Genomic DNA, 18,202 nt, shown 5'->3' with positions numbered 1-18,202 from the left:
AATGGCACCTCCAGAGTTCACTTTGCAGGTGGAAATCTGTGCCTTCCTTCTAGCGCTATGTGTTGTAGTCCTTCCCTGCTGTGCTTACGGAAAGTACCCCACAACTGTTGTGTCTGTTTCTTAAGTTCCCTCACAACTCGATTAGATGATGTTCTGCTAATCCTCCGTCCCTCCCGATGTTCTGGTTAGGACGGCACCCGTATGACGGGTAGGCTCGGAGCTCTTCCGGGACCCTAGAGTCGCCCCTCTCCACAAGTTGCCCCCCAAGACTGCATAGGTGATTTAATGTGAGACAGCCCGCCTGAGACTGACTGTCCTGCCGTAGGTTTGAAGTATTGCTTGAAGCTAGATGTCTATATACTTCCTCGGCGTTCCGGCCACCGGTTACACGCCTCAGTAGGATGTTGCCTCGATCTTACGGCACGACTCCTACTGGTATTCTCCTATTTGCTTCGATCTCGTTTCTCACTCAGCACAATATATCTCTCTTCTATTCCTTTCTTAGGGCACCACCGCTATTCTGTGCAGGCACGGTCCCGTGACGTTCTTTCTTGTAGCCAGGTCTCCATCAGGGTCCCAAACCTGACAGAGGCCCTACCGAATCCTCTCCCGCAACACCCTCTGCCACAAGGTGTTGCCTGGTTCCTATCCAGTCAGCTTTCTCTGTAACTTCCTGCCTGACCCCCAGTTTTACCTGTGTGTGGAGAGTGGCCTAGTAAATAGAACCCTTAGCTCCCCCTGGAGGCCCGGCGGTGAAATGTATTGGTGTCTGTGATACCTGATCAGATGAACTCCTTCAGTGCCATCAGACGTACCATAGCTCCCCTTAGTGGCGGAGCCACAGTACTGCAACGACCAGGACTCTGGGGCGCTGCAAGGGCACTTCTACACATAGCAACAATTTGATTTCTCTGCAGATATGTGGAAAAATCACACCAAAAGGACTGGAATGCAATTAAGAGAGTGATTCAATATTTGAAAGAGACTCAAGAAATAAAATTAATGATATCTGTAACAAGAGATCTACAACTCACAGGCTATGTGGATGCAGACTGGTCTGGTGACTTAAGTGATTGCAAATCAACAAATGGCTAGTTGTTCATGCTTGGAGAAAGTTTAATTTCTTGGCCTAGAAGAAAACAGGTGTCTGTAGCCTTGTCATCTACAGAAGCAGAGTATGTGTCTGCAGCCCAGTGAGTCAAGAGATCATTTGGTTAAACCAATTGTTAGGTGATCTTGGTAAGCCATCAACTCAACTGATGGTGTTTTTTGAAGACAACCAAACTTGCATCCAGTGAGAAGATCAATGCGATAACCAAACACATTGATGTTAAACATCATTACCTGAGTGACTTGATAGAATGCAGCATAATTGAGTTTGTTTATTGCGAGACTGGCCAGATGATAGCTGATGTTTTGACAAAGCACCTTCCAAGAGCCAAGTTTGAAGACTTCAAAACCACTATGGGATTAACAGGATACGTAGTTGTTGAGTGGGGGTGTTGGAATAATGCTTATTATTGTATATATTGCATTAATTGCAATTTATTTACTACTGTTTAATAGTGCATGAGGTTCTGTCTTAAGCTATAGTGTTATATTGCCAATAATAAACTGTTTAAAAAAAAACAGGAAGGTCCTGTTCACTCACTGGGTGTGTAGCTGGGGCACACTTTCACTTTGCAAGCTGACAGACAAAAGATCCTAAGCTATAAACAAAATACCAGTTGTAAGCTATGTTATTTTTGTTCCTGAATAAATATATACACTGTTGAACGGCTGGATAGTACAGAGATTAATCCGCTGCTAACACATCCTTTTCACCTAGGATATCTACATACATAATGCAACTCTCCAATAAACATTTAAAGAAAGAGTTTAAAGACCATAATAAGATAATCTACTGAATTTTAGTTAACATCTTGTCTTTTACAGGGCACCACGTCAGAGAAGAAAGTGAAGACATGTTGGGATGAGAAGTACACTGTTAATTCATGTCATAAAGTGTTTTGTGCTCCCTGGCAGAGATGTGTGGATGGGAGGTGTATTTGTAAAATCGCTTACCAATGTCCTAAAAATAAGACCATAGGGGCTTGCAGTGAAACAAACAAATCATTTCTGACCTACTGTCAGTTGAAGGCTGCTGAATGCAACGACCAAAAATACAGGTTTAACTCCGAATCTCCATGCGCTGGTGAGGGCATTAGAATATCTGCTCTGTACTGTTTATGTTGGCCATGTATTTACAGACATCCGTGATTTTTCTCGTTCGTAAAAATACGGACCATTGTACATCAGTATTTTGGATTCGAATTTCATCAGTGTTTGGTAATTTGTTAGTTTTTACCATCAGTGGTTTTCACTGATTTAAAAAATAAATACATTGAAAAGCTTTTCTTATTCATTAGGGTTAATGTTAATCATGGACAGCACACAGTTTGTACACTGATGGCAATGTGTGCTGTCCGTGATTTACAGACTCATAGCCTTTTTTGGGGTAATTTTAATCCATGACTTAAATAAAAAATGGACATGTCTCCATGATTTTTTGAGGCCACAAGGTCCACAAAAAACACAGACTTGCGAACAGCTCTATAGACTATAATTGGAAGGTGTTCTATTTGTGAAAAACACTGATGGAATAACAGTCAGCAACTCATCTAAAAAAAAAAAAAGTTAGGACAGGGCAATGTCTACAAATGTGTAGCATCCTTTTTTTACAACAGTCTGTAAATGTTTGGTAAGTGAGGAGACCAATTGGTAGTAGTTTTGGAAGAGGAATGTTGTCTTTTGTAGGAGTCTATCTGCTCAATAGTCCTGGGTTGTTTTTGCCAAATTTTTCATTTCATACTGCGTCAAATGTTTTCTTTTAGTGAAAGATCTGAACTGCAGGTGGCTGGGCAATTCTTCACCCAACCTTTACTGTGAAGCTATGCTGTTGTGATGGATGCAATTTGTGGGTTTGCATTGTCCTGCTGAAATATTCAAGGACCTCACTGAAATAGACATTGTCTTGATGGGAGCATATGTTGTTTTAAGACCGCTATATAATGCTCATCATGGTGCCTTTCAAGATGTGCAAAATGCCATAGTCACTAATGCAACCCCATACCATCAGAGATATAGTCTATTGAACCGTCCACTGATAACAAGCTGGATGGCTCCCCTGATCTTCAGTCCACAGGACACAGCATTTTGACTCATTTTGACTCATTTTGATTAATCTGACCACAGAACACTTCCATTTTCCCTCATTTTATATAGACAGCAGCGTTTCTGGACTGTGTTGATATATGGCTACTTCTTTGCATGATAGAGTTTTCATTTTTATTTGTGAGCTGTATGGCAAACTGTTCTTAGATGCAGTTATTCACAGATTGGTGAACCTCTGACCATCTTTACGTCTGAGAGACTCTCCCTCTCTAACATGCTCTTTTTATACACAAATTACTTAGTTGGAATTCGACCCTCCAGCTGTTTTTCATTAGTACCACTTACTCTTCCAGCCTTTTGTTAACTCTGTCCCAATTTTTTTGAGATGTGTTGCTGCCATCAATTGTTATGAGTTTTTTTTTCGAATGAAATGGAAAAGTGTTTGTCAACTTCTGATTTGTGTTCTATGTTCTGATCAAATCATTACAATCTTGTTTTCTTTACATTTTCCACAGTGTCCAAACTTTTTGGGATTGGGATTGTATATAGTATTAAACTGGAACTGCTTTGTGCTTTAGTTCTGTAAACAGCTTTACAGAAACTATGAAAATATAGAGTTAAAATGGCCCAAGAAATAATTAAAAAATATGAAAAATTGTTGAAATGTCAACCATTTGAAAATTAGCATTGCAGCTTAAACATATTAGTATGTGTGTACTAATAATAGTATACAGATTAAAGCTGAATCAAGTGTTTTACATAATAACATACAATATTACATTTATTTTCTTCACGTTCCAGGCAAATTTCAAATATTCTTGAAAAACAGCAATGGAGAGTCAACAACCAAAAATGGTGTTGTAAAAATTAAATTACCTAAACATCATAGTGAATCATTTGTGTGTTCTGAAAAATGGACAATCACAGAATCCAATGTAGCCTGCCGACAACTTGATTTTCCCCAGTAAGTATTGATACAGTTGTCAATGTATGTTTCCTAGCTCAAGAATTGTGTTCTGAAAATAAGCAAATTATGCTGATCAACACTATTATATACTGTATGATTTGGCATAACAGTGTTGGAACTGTGTGCTTTAGTATCCCTGGTGTTTGGAAACTGCAGCACAACTCAATTATCTGCACAGCCCAGTGGCTCAGTGGTTAGCACTACAGCGTTGCAGCGCTGGAGTCCTGGGTTCTAATCCCACCAAGGACAACATCTGCACCTTGTATGTTCTCGCCATGTTTGTGTGGTTTTCCTTCAGGTACTCTGGTTTCCTCCCACATTCTAAAGACATACTGATAGAGAATCTAGATTGTGAACCCCAATGGGGACAGTGCTAATAATGTTTGTAAAGCGCTGCACAATAAGATAGCACTATAAACAAAGCATAATAAATAAATATTACCATATTTTTTGGACTATAAGACGCACTTTTTCTCCAAAAAATTTGGAAGGAAAATGGGGGGGGTGAATGCAGGCTTACCGGGAGGTCGCGGCAGTGGTCTAGCAGCGGAACCGGCGGCAGAGGTGCGGCGATGTCCTTAGGATGCTGGTGGCAGAGGTCTGGCGATGCTGCGGCAGTGGGAGGTGCGGAGTGCACCTGAGCAGGCTCCCTCCTGAAATGTGGCGACGCTGTGGCCCTGTGTCCACAGTGAGCAGAGCGGAGTGCATCACCTGTTTCCTTGTGGCCATCTTCCTGAAGCCGTGGGCAGCTGAAGGCTTCAGGAAAATGGCCACCGGAGGACGCACGTGCGTAGATTGAGATCTCGGCTGCCATTTTCCTGAAGCCTACGGAAGATGGCCGCAGGGAAACCGGTGATGCACTTGGCTCTGCTCACCATGGACACCGGGCCGCGGCATCACCACATTTCTGCTGCCGGCATCTTGAGGAAGGGACCCTGCTCCATGCTCTGCCTCACTGCTGGCACTGGATTCGCAGCATCACACCCCGGGACTGCAGAATTGCCTTACTTCTGCCGCCACTGGCATCCTGAGGAAGGGACCATGCCTTCTGTGACCTCGCTGTACCACCGCCGGCCCTCAGGTAAGATATCTTAAATTCGTACAATAAGACGGACCCCCGTCTTATGAAAATCTTTTTTCTGCTATTTTCCACCCCAAAATTTGGGGTGCGTCTTATGGTCCGATGTGTCTTATAGTCCGAAAAATATGGTACGTAGTGCAGTACTGTATTCCCTGCATAATCAGTTGACAGTAGTTCTGCTGTGAAGGGGAGGGCACAGCGCCATACAAAATCTTTGGCCAAATGGTCATGATTGGTAGGGCATTTTCCAAACGTGGGTGAGGGGGTTCCTGTCCAAACAGCTTTATTGTATTTTCTTCTAGAACATTTCGTTGCACCCTTGGTTTCTTTTTTTTCTTTCAGAGGTGCTACTATTGAAGCATTGAAGTACAATATCTCAAATCATGAAGAAAGCAATCATGAGTGTCTTCAGGTGAAATGTCGGGGATCTGAAAATACTTTGGCTGAATGTAGTATTAAAAAGAGCACAAGTACTAAGACAGAACGAGCTGCTGTTTCATGTTATGACAAGAAAAATGGTGGGTATCATGGACCATATAAAGCACTAGCTGACATCAGAACATTTGTAGATTGTGAACCCTCACGGGCAGGGTCCTCCTTCTGTACCAGTCGTGACATGAATTTATTATGATTATTGTACTTGTTTTTTATTATGTATACCCCTCCTCACATGTAAAGCGCTATGGAATAAATGGTGCTGTAATACTAAATAATCTATATATATATTGTCTAAGGGTCACTTCCGTCTTTCTGTCTATCCTTCTGTCTGTCTGTCTTTCTGTCACAGAAATCCCAAGTCGCTGATTGGTCGTGGCAAAACAGCCACGACCAATCAGCGACGGGCACAGTCTGACGACAAAATGGCCGCTCCTTACTCCCCGCAGTCAGTGCCCGCTCCATACTCCCCACAGTCAGCGCTCACACAGGGTTAATGGCAGCGTTAATGGACCGCGTTATGCCGCGGTGTAACGCACTCCGTTAACGCTGCTATTAACCCTGTGTGATCAACTTTTTACTATTGATACTGCCTATGCAGCATCAATAGTAAAAATGTAATGTTAAAAATAATAATAAAAAAAATAGTTATATACTCACCCTCCGTCGGCCCCTCGGATCCAGAACAGGCCTTTACCGCTGCTCGCGACGCTCTGGTGACCACTCCATGCATTGCGATCACGCGAGATGATGACGTGCGATCTCGCGAGACCGCTACGTCATCATCTCGCGAGACCGCAATGCACTCTTGGGACCGGAGCGCGCGAGGAGCATCGGTAAACGCTTCGCCTGGATCCAGGGGCCAACGGAGGGCAAGTATATAACTATGTTTTATTTTAATTATTTTTTTTAACAGGGATATGGTGCCCACATTGCTATATACTATGTGGGCTGTTCAATATACTACGTGGGCTGTGCAATATAGTACGTGGGCTGTGCAGTATACTACGTGGGCTGTGCAATATACTACGTGGATGCAATATACTACGTGGCTGTGCAATATACTACGTGGCCTGTGCAATATACTACGTGGGCTGTGCAATATACTACGTGGGCTGTGCAATATACTACGTGGCTGTGCTATATACTACATGGGCTGTGCAATATACTACATGGGCTGGGCAATATACTATGTGGGCTGTGGTATATACTACGTGGGCTGGGCAATATACTACGTGGGCTGTGCAATATACTACGTAGGCTGGGCAATATACTACATGGCTGTGCAATATACTACGTGGGCTGGGCAATATACTACGTGGGCTGGGCAATATACTACGTGGCTGTGCAATATACTACGTGGGCTTGGCAATATACTACGTGGGCTGTGCAATACACTACGTGGCTGTGCAATATACTACATGGCTGTGCTATATACTACGTGGCCAGGCGTAGCCCAGCTGCAAATTGGTGCAGGATTTGAACCACGCTTCGCTAATTAGTCGCGCCCGGCCGGCCGAATCCTGTGTATTCAATGTATTATTCTAAAATCTTCATAAATAAACTACATACATATTCCAGAATACCCGATGCGTTAGAATCGGGGCACCATCTAGTAATAATAATAGTAAGCCACTGTTGTAACTGTGATACTGTTAGGAAAAAAAACCATACACTCACAGGAATGTTGTTCATAGTATAGCAACATAGTAAGGACAATTGACGTCTTGAAGTAATGATTTAAAGGGGTGGTCCAGGAATTTTTTTTTTTACTATTTGTCAAAAAACTAGCAGGCAGGTAGTTGCTAACAGAGGCAACTACCTGCCTGTTGTATCCAGCGCTGGCACAGAGCGATCATTGACTGTTTTTGCTCCACATCAACAAAGAAGCTCTTCTTCTCCAGGACTGCTCTATCAATGGAGCATGACTGCCGACATCATGTTGATTGACAGCCGGCTCCCCCAGTTAGGCAGCGGGGAGGCGACTGTCAATCAGCATAACATCCGCAGTTCCGCTCTGTCAACAAAGCAGAGCAGAAAAAAAACACCTTTCTGTTGACGTGATGTTAGTAGAAGCAGCTGATTCGCTGGCAGGAGCGATCTGTGGCCGCTCTGTGCCAGCGAAGAACAGGGCCAAGCACAACAGGCACGTATATTCCCCCTAAGATGAAGTGGTCATAATGCAGAGCTGGAGAGACTGCAATGCATAGTTTTCCACATCCTCATAGTATTTGCTAGCAACAAAAATGCTGTTATTTTTCCCATTTATAGGATACAAAATTACTGATTGCTTTCTAATAGTTGTTTTTTTAACTTAAGCTTTTTAATAGCAAAAGTTTATTAACAATCCTACACATTAAGCCAAAAGGTTAATTTGTTTTTAACTCATTCTACTAAAAGTTTTCTGTGTCAGCTTGGGGCCTTAAAATACGACATAGATTTAAAGTTAAATTAAGCTGAGAAAAAAATATCAATCAATTGATGGTTCAGAAGTTCTTTTAATCTAGAATGAGACAAATGTAGATCTATAACATTCATTATTAACTGATATTAGACGCCCCAGCCTGTTTTCACCTTCCTGACTAAGCTTATTTTTTCAATTCTGACCAGTGTCACTTTGTGTGGGAATAACTCTGGAACACTTCAACATATCCCAATTAGATCTTTTTTTTTTTTTTCACGTACTTCATGTTAGTGGTAAATTTTGGTCGATATTATTTGCGTTTATTTATGAAAATATCAAACATTTGACAAAAAAAAAATAGAAAATGTAGCAATTTTCCAACTTCTAAATTTTATTCCCTTAAACCAGATAGTTATACCACACAACATATAATAAATAACATTTACCACATGTCTACTCCAAATAAGCATAATTTTTTAAACAACTTTTTTTGCTAGGAAGTTAGAAGGGTTAAACGTTTATCAGCAATTTCTCATTTTTCCAACAAAACAATTTGATGTGACTTTGAGGGGCTTATGTGACACAAAATACCAAAAAGTGCCATCATTTTAAAAACTACACCCCTCAAATTGCTCAAAACTACATTCAAAAAGTTTAAATTTTTCCTTTTCACAAGGTTTACAAAAGAAAATGGATTGTAAAGTCTGTGGTGCGATTTCTCCTGAGTACACCGATACTCATTATGTGGTGGAAAACTACTGTTTGGGCACATGGTAAGGCTTGGAAGGGAAGGAGTGCCAATTGAACTCTGGAGCACAATTTTAGCCGGAATAAACTGTGGATGCCATGTCCCCTTCAAGGAAACTACACTTCTTATAGAGTTCATATAGGGGTGTAGTGAGAATTTTTATCCTTAGGCGATTCAAATAATTGTATAACATTGGCTGAATCATTGGAACATTACAGGTTTTTTTCCATTATACTGTTGCTTTGGTCCTCAAATTTTAAATTTTCAAATAGGATAATAGGAGAAAATGTACCAGACAATTTGAGTAGTTCAGAAGAGAAGTAGCTCCATTTTGCTGGAATGGTTTGAAAGTGCCATGAGGTGATAGAACAGCAGAACACCCCATAACTGACCCCATTTTACAAACTACATGTCTTAGTGAATTCATCTAGGGGTGCAGTGATCATATTGAGAAGACAGGTGTATCACACTGCGAGACTCAGGAGGGGCAGAGTGCTATTTGACTCTCGGAGAACAAATTATAGTAGAATAGTTTGAGGACTCAATATACAGAGCCCCTAAGTGATAGAAGAGCAGAATGCCCCCTCAAATTACCCCATTTTGGAAATTATAACCCTCTGGAAATTTATCTATAGGTGTTATGACAATTTTGATTTCATGGGTGTTTTCCAGAAACAAGCAGCAGTGGATTCTGTTAAGTGAAAATTGCAAATCTGCCAGTATAGTGACCAGTACATTGTAGTGCCCATACATTGTAGAACTCATACAGTGTGCCCAGCTTGTGCTTCTGGAGACACGCACCCAGTAAATTCAGTGGACTCTCAATGCTACAATTTGCCAAACATGTGGATGTAAAATGTGGTTTAGGCGCACTGTGAGGCTCGGAAAAGATGGGGGGGGCATTTGGATTTGGTAGCGCAGAATTTGCTGGATTTCTTTTGGGGGTCAAGGAGCCATAGCACTTTTCCAGAGCCTCTGTGCTACCAGTATCGTGGAAGCCCCCTATATTTCCATTGACAGATGACGGACCTGAGTGTGAACTTGCTTTTTTTTGCGGATTGAGTTGAAGCTTTTATTATCTATACTAGGAAGAGGGGAGGTCAGCTCATCGTTATCTGTAGCACCTTGTCCAGTTGCACATCTCCGCACGGAGCCGCCTCGGTTTGGGATGTTTTTCAAACAAGAGAAAAAAGTGAGGATTCTCCAACGTTGATTTCTTAAATAAAACTTCACATGTATTGATTAGCCTTTCATAAAAACAGTAACACCAGCATACCACTGACTGCCTTTCGATGTGTTTCGATGAATACGTCTTAATCATGGTCTACTAGACAGGGAAAATTGTATTCTTTTATAGAAAGCCTCTCACTCGTGCACCTGTATGCTTGGTAATTAGTTTGTGTTGGTCTGAGGAATTAATCCCTTATAGTGCTGAGGAGAGAAACATATTTAAGAAAAAAAATTAAAAGCCAGATGTTGAAGGTGTAAAAAAAAATATACTCGGAAACAAATAGTGGAAAAACAGACTATGATTAATTATATTCTAATATTAAATCCTGCCTTATATTTAGACCCTGTGATGTTCTTGTTTGGAGTTTAAAAATCCAGTAGGATTCTTTATTCAATATTTTCCTTTTTATATCTTTCCCTCTATTTGGTCTCATAACTTTTTCTTCTCCCATAAATCTAAAAGATCTGGTATCCCTTTTGTGTATCTGTGCAAAATGTCTGGAAACAGCTGATATATTCACTGCTGTCAGGCTTTTGTATCCGATAAATGTCTTCTAATTCTTTTTTTGACGTGATCCGTCGTACAGCCTACGTATTGTATCTTACGTTCTGCACATTCAATTAGATAGATAACTCCTACGGTATTGCAATTAATACAATTTTGAATTTAAATTCCTGACCCGTAGTGATAGAAGTAAATGTTGTAGTTTTTTACATTTACATATTGACAGGCTTTTGCAGGGTATATGTCCACATTTGTAAAAGCCTTTACAAGACAACCACGTTTTGTTCTCATTGATGTTATTTTCCCTGGAATAAACTTGGTGCGAGTACCGCACCGAGTGTAGGAACTTTTTTGGCTATGAATCTGACTTCTGCTTCTTTTAGTTCGCCTGCTAGTAAATTATTTTGATTCAAAATGGGGAGGTATTTTTTTTATAATTGTGACTATATCATCATATTTTGGACAATACGTGATTGGTGTCATGTTGTAATTTTTATTTCGATAAATATTTTTTGTTTTTGTCTTTCAACAATTTTTCTCTCTCTATATTATCCACTATGGAATCAGTTCTCCACAAGGAACAGTGAGAATAACCTCTTTGCCTTAGTCTGTTCATAACGATTTTAGATTCTATAATGTAATCTTGTTGTGTTGAACAATTCCTTTTCATTCTTGTTAGTTCTCCAACAAGGATATTATTTATGACATGTGGAGAGTGACATAAGTATGCTTCTAAAATGGAATTACAATCTATGGGCTTTCAATATGGGTTGATATTTATTTATGCTGCCAAGCTATAGTCTGTTAATGTGATATCTAAATAGTTTACCGTATTTTTCGGATTATAAGACGCACTTTTTTCCCCAAAAGGTTTGGGGGAAAATGGGGGTGCGTCTCATAATGTCGATATACCTTACTGGCTGCAGGCTGGGATGAGGGGGTGTTCTGATGTGGTTTGCTGCGGGTGTCCGGTGCTGTGGGGGCTCTGCCGACATCTTGTGAAAGACCAGAGCCCCCGCAGTGACATGGTTTCCTATGCGGTGGACTGGACTCCGGGAAAATGGCTGCCGGCCGGGGGTGGCGCATATGCAAATGGAGATCTCAGCACCAAGATCTCGGGAGATGAGATCTCAGCGCATCATCAGTGGTGAAAATTCTTTTTTTATAAAAAGTCCTGACAATGCATAAAACACTTGCACAAGTAACATCTCTTGTTCTATTGCAGAATGTGACAAAGGTCTGTTCACTTGTGTCAATGGAAAATGCATTAATTTTAATCAAACTTGTAATGGGCAAAATGATTGTGGAGACCTCAGTGATGAACTGTGCTGTTCAGGTAACTATGACAGACTAACCACTGATACAATATATAACGTTTAATTATCAGATCTTTCCTATTGCTAGGGCATACATTGACACTCGTATTATATTCATTTTTATATGTAATTTCAGAATGTAAAAATAGCTTCCACTGTAAAGCAGATGTATGCATCCCAAAGGAAAATAAGTGCAATGGTGAGGTGGATTGTATCAGTGGAGAAGACGAGGACAACTGCGAAGGTAAAATGAACATGTCCGTAGAAAAAAAAAATAAAGGGTTACTTTGAAAATATCTTGTATCTTGTTGTAAGTCTTGTGTTACCAAAAGTGTGGTTTATTCATAACAATGGATACATAAGGGTATGGGTATGTGTCCACGTTCAGGATTGCTTCAGGATTTGGAAAGGAAATCTGCACCTGAGGTCACTGGCAGGTCACCTGCGTTTTTTCTTTCAATGTAAGAACATGCTGCGTTCTTAAAAGACGCGCCGCATGTGCGTTTTCGCGGGTCTGCCGCATGCGTTTTTTACTGAATAGTGGAGACGGGATTTCATTAAATCCCCTCCACTATGCTGTAACATCTGGACGCTGCGTGTTTGACACTGCGGCTCAACGCTGCGTCAAAAACGCAGCGTTTCCTGAATGTGGAAACATACCCTAACACTAAATGAATACAACAGAACATAGAACACCTACATATTATAAATTGAAAGTGAGACATTTTTCAATTAAATTTGAAAACATTAAGGGTATGTGTCCACGTTCAGGATTGCATCAGGATTTGGTCAGGATTTTATGCAGGTAAAATCCTGACCAAATCTGCACCTGAGGTCACTGGCAGGTCACCTGCGTTGTCCTTGCGAAAACTAAGTCTCTGAGCAGTCATAAATACTCGGAGGTCACCCGAGCGTACTCGGGAAAACCCGAGCAACGGGTACACTCGCTCATCACTAATCCTGAGCAGAGAAATGAAAAGCGATAGAAAGATAGAGTGATTTACTAGAGACAGGTCCTGGGATAGGATAACTAGCAGTATGGCCCCGAGTCCAGAAGATGGAGAGGTAACGGGCCAGGACGAAACAGGGAACGTGAGATGAAGAGAGTGCCCTGCGGGGTAATTCAAAGGTGTCAGCAAGTGAAGAAGTAAAGTAACTGCCATAGTGGTAAACTAGTTCCCCTAAGGTAAAGGAGGAAGCGGAACGGCGGGTTAAGGACAGGACTGTATTACTATGCTTGGTTGCGGTGAAGGCAGAGGAATTTGGGGGCAGAAACAAGTAAGCTTGGAAGAGGTACAGAGACTGTGTGTGTGAAGATGCTTCTTGTTGTAAAGGAAATGTTTGTGAAGTTATGCACCTGCTATCTATTGAACATAATTCCCACAAAGTTAATGTTAAGTAAAAGTCTGTTTATTTTTGAGTGGTGGTCTCCCTCACTGAACTTCTACAAGATCCAGGCCTGGCCAGCCGAAGTCGCTGACATCATGTGGCGTAGCGCCCCCATAGATGAAGCCCACACACCCAGCCAGGACCCCCTCTTCTTGTAGCATGCTGGGGCTTGAAAGACGAGTCCCTCACCCACGGCTACCGCCCTGCACCACGTTACAGTTGCGGATATGCTTTTGTAAAATTCTGCGTGGTTTCTGCCTCTCAGCAGAAAACGCAGTTGAAAATCCACACGGTTTTTATGCGGATTTTCATGCAGATTTGTATGCGTTTTTGTAAGCTAAATAAAGATATATTATTTTTTAAAAAAAAGAATTGTGATGTAATTTCCTTTTTCAACCACTTCTTTTTCATTCTCCATTGAAGACCATAATATCATTACATACCATGTTCAAATATAATGTTTACACACACAAAACAAATATAAGTGAATATGTTATAAATATATATATATATATATATATATATATATAATACCAAGCCCAAGGTTTAGTAATGAAGAGGTGTCAGCCAGATACCCGCATTAATAAAACGGTACATAAAGAGTTAAATAAAGACACACACACAAAATCTGCGTGAAATGCAATATTTAGTTTTCAAAAAATTAAAAAAAAAAATTACGTGGGCTCCCGCGGAATTTTCATAACCAGCAGAGGGAATGCCGACGGCTGAGGTTAATATTCTGGCAAGGAGCCAATAGCCTTAAAGATTCCCAGGCTATTAATATCAGCTCACAGCTGTTTGCTTAGCCTTTACTGGCTAGTTTACAGGGGAACCCCAGAAAAAATTGACATGGGGTCCCCCTATAAAATCGAACCAGCAAAGGCTAGGCAGACAGCTGCGGGCTGATATTAATGGCCTGGGAAAGTGCTATGGATATTGGCACCCCCCCAAACTAAAAACATCAGCTCTCAGCCGCCCCAGAAATGGCGCATCTTATAGATGCAACAATTCTGGCACTTAGCCTCGCTCTTCCCACTTGCCCTGTAGCGGTGGCAAGTGGGGTTCATATTTCTAGGGTTGATGTCACTTTTGTATTGTCCGATGACATCAAACCCACGGCTTAGTAATGGAGAGGCGTCAATAAGACACCTATCCATTACTAATCCTATAGTTATATGGTAAATAAAGACACAGCCAGAATAAAGTCCTTTATTTGAAATAATCACACAGACTCCTTTATTGAACCTTAATTTACCATACTTACTGAATGCCTAATCCCCTACTCCCTCGTCTCCTGCAACAAAAATAAAATAATAAACCAACATAATACTCCCTGTCCGACGTAGTCCATTTACCAAGTGTCCCACGATGATCTCACGTGTAGAACAGTCACATCGGGAGATGTGACCGCTCTACCCGGCCTCCACCGATACACTGACAGGAGGTGATCGCTCCCGTAGTGTATCACAGTGCTGCCGTAAGAGTTCACCAGAGTTCATCACCTCCGGTGCTGTCATTAATGGCACTACTGCTGTGTGAGAGCACCAGAGCTGATCAGCTGATACACTGCAGGAGGGATTAGCTCCTGTCAGTGTATCACCGGAGGCCAGGTAGAGCGGCCACATCGGACTTTGGACTGTTCTACACGTGAGATCGTCGTGGGACAATCTGGATTACCTGGACTATGGCGGACAGGGAGTATATGTTGGTTTATTATTTTACATTATTTCTAGGAGACGAGGGCGTCGGGGATTTGGTGTGAGGTGAGTAGAATGGGTTTTTATTTTTATGTGAATATGTATGTAATCTTAGTTTTTTTTAATTCTAACTGTGAGCACAGGCGCCGGCAGATGATACTACTCTCCAATCAGCAGCACCTGCTGCCACTGTTATCAGTGACAGCAGACATAGCCCGATGGAAGCAGTACTCTCATCGGCCCACGCCTGCTTTTTTACCGCAGGCCACCGCTGTGGGTCACAGTCAGCTGTGGGATCATGCGATCATGCTGACATCTGGCAGCATGATCCCGCAGCGCTGTGACCAACAGTACCGGCGGTAGTGTTACCACACACAGCCGCACACACACGCAAACACCCGTACACACACGCAGACACCCACATACAGCGGCACACACGCACAGACATCCGCACACAGGCACAGACACCCGCAGACAGACACGCACATATTTTCCGCTCACACACTCTCCGCCCACACACTCTTCCTCCTTCTGACATCATTTCCTTTCTGCAGCGCTTTTCGCACGCAACTCCACAGCAAATCTGCAAACCTTTTTATACCTGCGGTTTTGCTGTGGATTTGACTGACTCAATGGGTGCAGAAATGCTGCAGATCCGCAAAAAGAATTGACATGCTGTGGAATGTAAAACGCTGCAAATAAGGATGGAAATTTCCGCAGCATGTGCACAACAATTCAGGAATGCCATTGATTAACATTGCTTTAATAATCCATTGAAGATTTATAGCATTTCCGCATGGAAAGAACGCTACAGAAATGCAACAAATCCGCAACGTGTTCATATAGCCTAAGACTCCCGCTGCTCAACAGTTCTGGGACTTCTTTGTTGAATTATACATTTCATAATGCACCAAGTGTTTTCTATAAGTGAAAGGTCTGAACTGCAGGCAAACAGTTCATCACCCAAGCTCTTCTTCTGCAAAGATGGATACAGTATGTGGTTTAGCATTATTTTCCTGAAATATGTAAGGCCTTCTTGCAAAAGACATTGTCTGTATGGGAGCATATGTTTTTCCAAAACCTCTATATAATGCTCACCATTGATAGTGGCTTTCAAGATGTGAAAGCTGCCATGTCACAGACATTAGTCAGGCTTTTGAACTGTGCACTGATAACCAGCTAGCTAATCCCTTCCCTCTTGAGGACACAACATCTGTGGTTTTCATGAAGATTTTGATTCAGACACAGAACAATTTTTTATTTTGCCTTAGCCCATTTTAACTGAACTTTGGCCCAAAGAAGACGACAGCATTTCTGGATTGTTAATATATAGTAACATTGGAGCATAGTTATTAAGGTTGAAGGAAGACTTTAAGTCCATCTAGTTCAACCCATAGCCTAACCTAACATGCCCTATCATGTTGAACCAGAAGAAGGCAAAAAAAAACGTGGTAAACAGTAAGCTCCACATTGGGGAAAAAAATTCCTTCCCGACTCCACATACAACAATCAGACTAGTTCCCTGGATCAATGCCCTATCAAGGAATCTAGTGTATATAACCTGTTACATTATACTTTTCAAGAAAGGCATCCAGTCCCCTCTTAAATTTTAGTAATTAATCACTCATTACAGCATCATACAGCAGAGAGTTCCATAGTCTCACTGCTCTTACAGTAAAGAATCCGTGTCTGTTATTATGCTTAAACCTTCTTTCCTCCAGACGTAGAGGATGCCCCCTTGTCCCCATCTCAGGTCTACCAGTAAAAACATCATTAGAAAGGTCATTGCATTGTACTGTCCCCTCATGTATTTATACATTGTAATAAGATCATCCCTTAGCCTTCGTTTTTCCAAACTAAATAACCCCAAGTGTAATAATTAGCTGTCTTGGTATTGCAGACCCCCCAGTCCTCTAATAACCTTGGTCGCTCTTCTCTGCACCCGCTCTAGTTCAGCTATGTCTTTCTTGTACATCAGAGACCAGAACTGTACACAGTATTCTAAGTGTGATCGAACTAGTGACTTGTATAGAGGTAAAATTATGTTCTCCTCATGAGCATCTATGCCTCTTTTAATACATCCCATTATTTTCATTTCTTTTGCAGCAGCTGCCTGACACTGGCCACTAAATGTGAGTTTGTCATCCACCCATACTCCCAGGTCATTTTCAGTGACAGTTTTGCCCAGAGTTTTACAATTAAGCACATAATTATACTTCTTATTTCTTCTGCCCAAGTGCATGACCTTACACTTGTCCCAATTAAAGCTCATTTGCCATTGATCAGCCCAAGCTTCTAGTTTACATAAATCCTCCTGTAATATTAAATTGTTCTCCCCTGTATTGATTACTCTGCAGAGTTTAGTGTCATCTGCAAAAATTGAAATTCTACTATGTATGCCCCCTACAAGGTCATTAATAAATATGTTAAAAAGAAGAGGGCCCAATACTGACCCCTGTGATACCCCACTGCTAACCGGGACCCAGTCCGAGTGTTAACCATTAATAACCACCCTTTGTTTCCTATCCCTGAGCCAGCTCTTAACCCACTTACACATATTTTCCCCTATTCCCATTGTTCTCATTTTATGTATCAACCTTTTGTGTGGCACCCTATCAAAAGCTTTTGAAAAGTCCATATACACTACATCTACTGGGTTCCCTTGGTCCAGTCCGGAACTTACCTCTTCATAGAAGCTGATCAAATTAGTCTGACATGAACGGTCCCTAGTAAACCCGTGCTGATACTGGGTCATGAGGTTATTCCTCTTCAGATACTCCAGTATAGCATCCCTTAGAATGCCCTCCAGGATTTTACCCACAGTAGAGGTTAAGCTTACTGGCCTATAATTTCCGAGTTCAGTTTTTGTCCCCTTTTTGAATATTGGCACCACATTTGCCATACGCCAGTCCTGTGGTACAGACCCTGTTATTATAGAATCTTTAAAAATTAAAAATAATGGTCTATCAATGACTGTACTTAGTTCCTGCAGTACTCGGGGGTGTATCCCGTCCGGGCCCGGGGTTTTGTCAACTGTAGCGATTTTTAGATGCCGCTGTACTTCCTGCTGTGTTAGGCAGGTGACACTTAATGGGGAATTTTTGTTATCACTGATCATATTGTCTGCCATGGGATTTTCTTGTGTAAATACTGATGAAAAAAAGTCATTTAGCATATTGGCTTTTTCCTCATCCTCATCCACCATTTCACCCAGACTATTTTTAAGGGGGCCAAAGCTTTCATTTTTTAGTTTCTTATTATTTATGTAGTTAAAGAA

At 41.5% G+C, this 18,202-nt stretch overlaps 1 protein-coding gene across 1 annotated transcript in view; it reads left to right on the top strand.

The window, feature by feature from the left end:
* The window catches only part of CFI (complement factor I), an 87,950-nt gene that overhangs the window by 27,993 nt on the left and 41,755 nt on the right, over positions 1 to 18,202 (top strand). The window contains exons 2-6 of the mRNA XM_077278940.1: positions 1,936 to 2,194; positions 3,955 to 4,117; positions 5,544 to 5,719; positions 11,749 to 11,859; positions 11,976 to 12,083. Of these exons, the coding sequence (XP_077135055.1) occupies positions 1,936 to 2,194; positions 3,955 to 4,117; positions 5,544 to 5,719; positions 11,749 to 11,859; positions 11,976 to 12,083 (817 nt within the window). The remainder of the gene's footprint in view (positions 1 to 1,935; positions 2,195 to 3,954; positions 4,118 to 5,543; positions 5,720 to 11,748; positions 11,860 to 11,975; positions 12,084 to 18,202) is intronic.

The sequence above is a fragment of the Ranitomeya variabilis genome, chromosome 1 (genome assembly GCF_051348905.1).
Source record: "Ranitomeya variabilis isolate aRanVar5 chromosome 1, aRanVar5.hap1, whole genome shotgun sequence".
Taxonomy (NCBI): domain Eukaryota; kingdom Metazoa; phylum Chordata; class Amphibia; order Anura; family Dendrobatidae; genus Ranitomeya; species Ranitomeya variabilis.
Note: the sequence above shows the minus strand (reverse complement) of the source record. Positions and strands in the feature narration are given on the sequence as shown.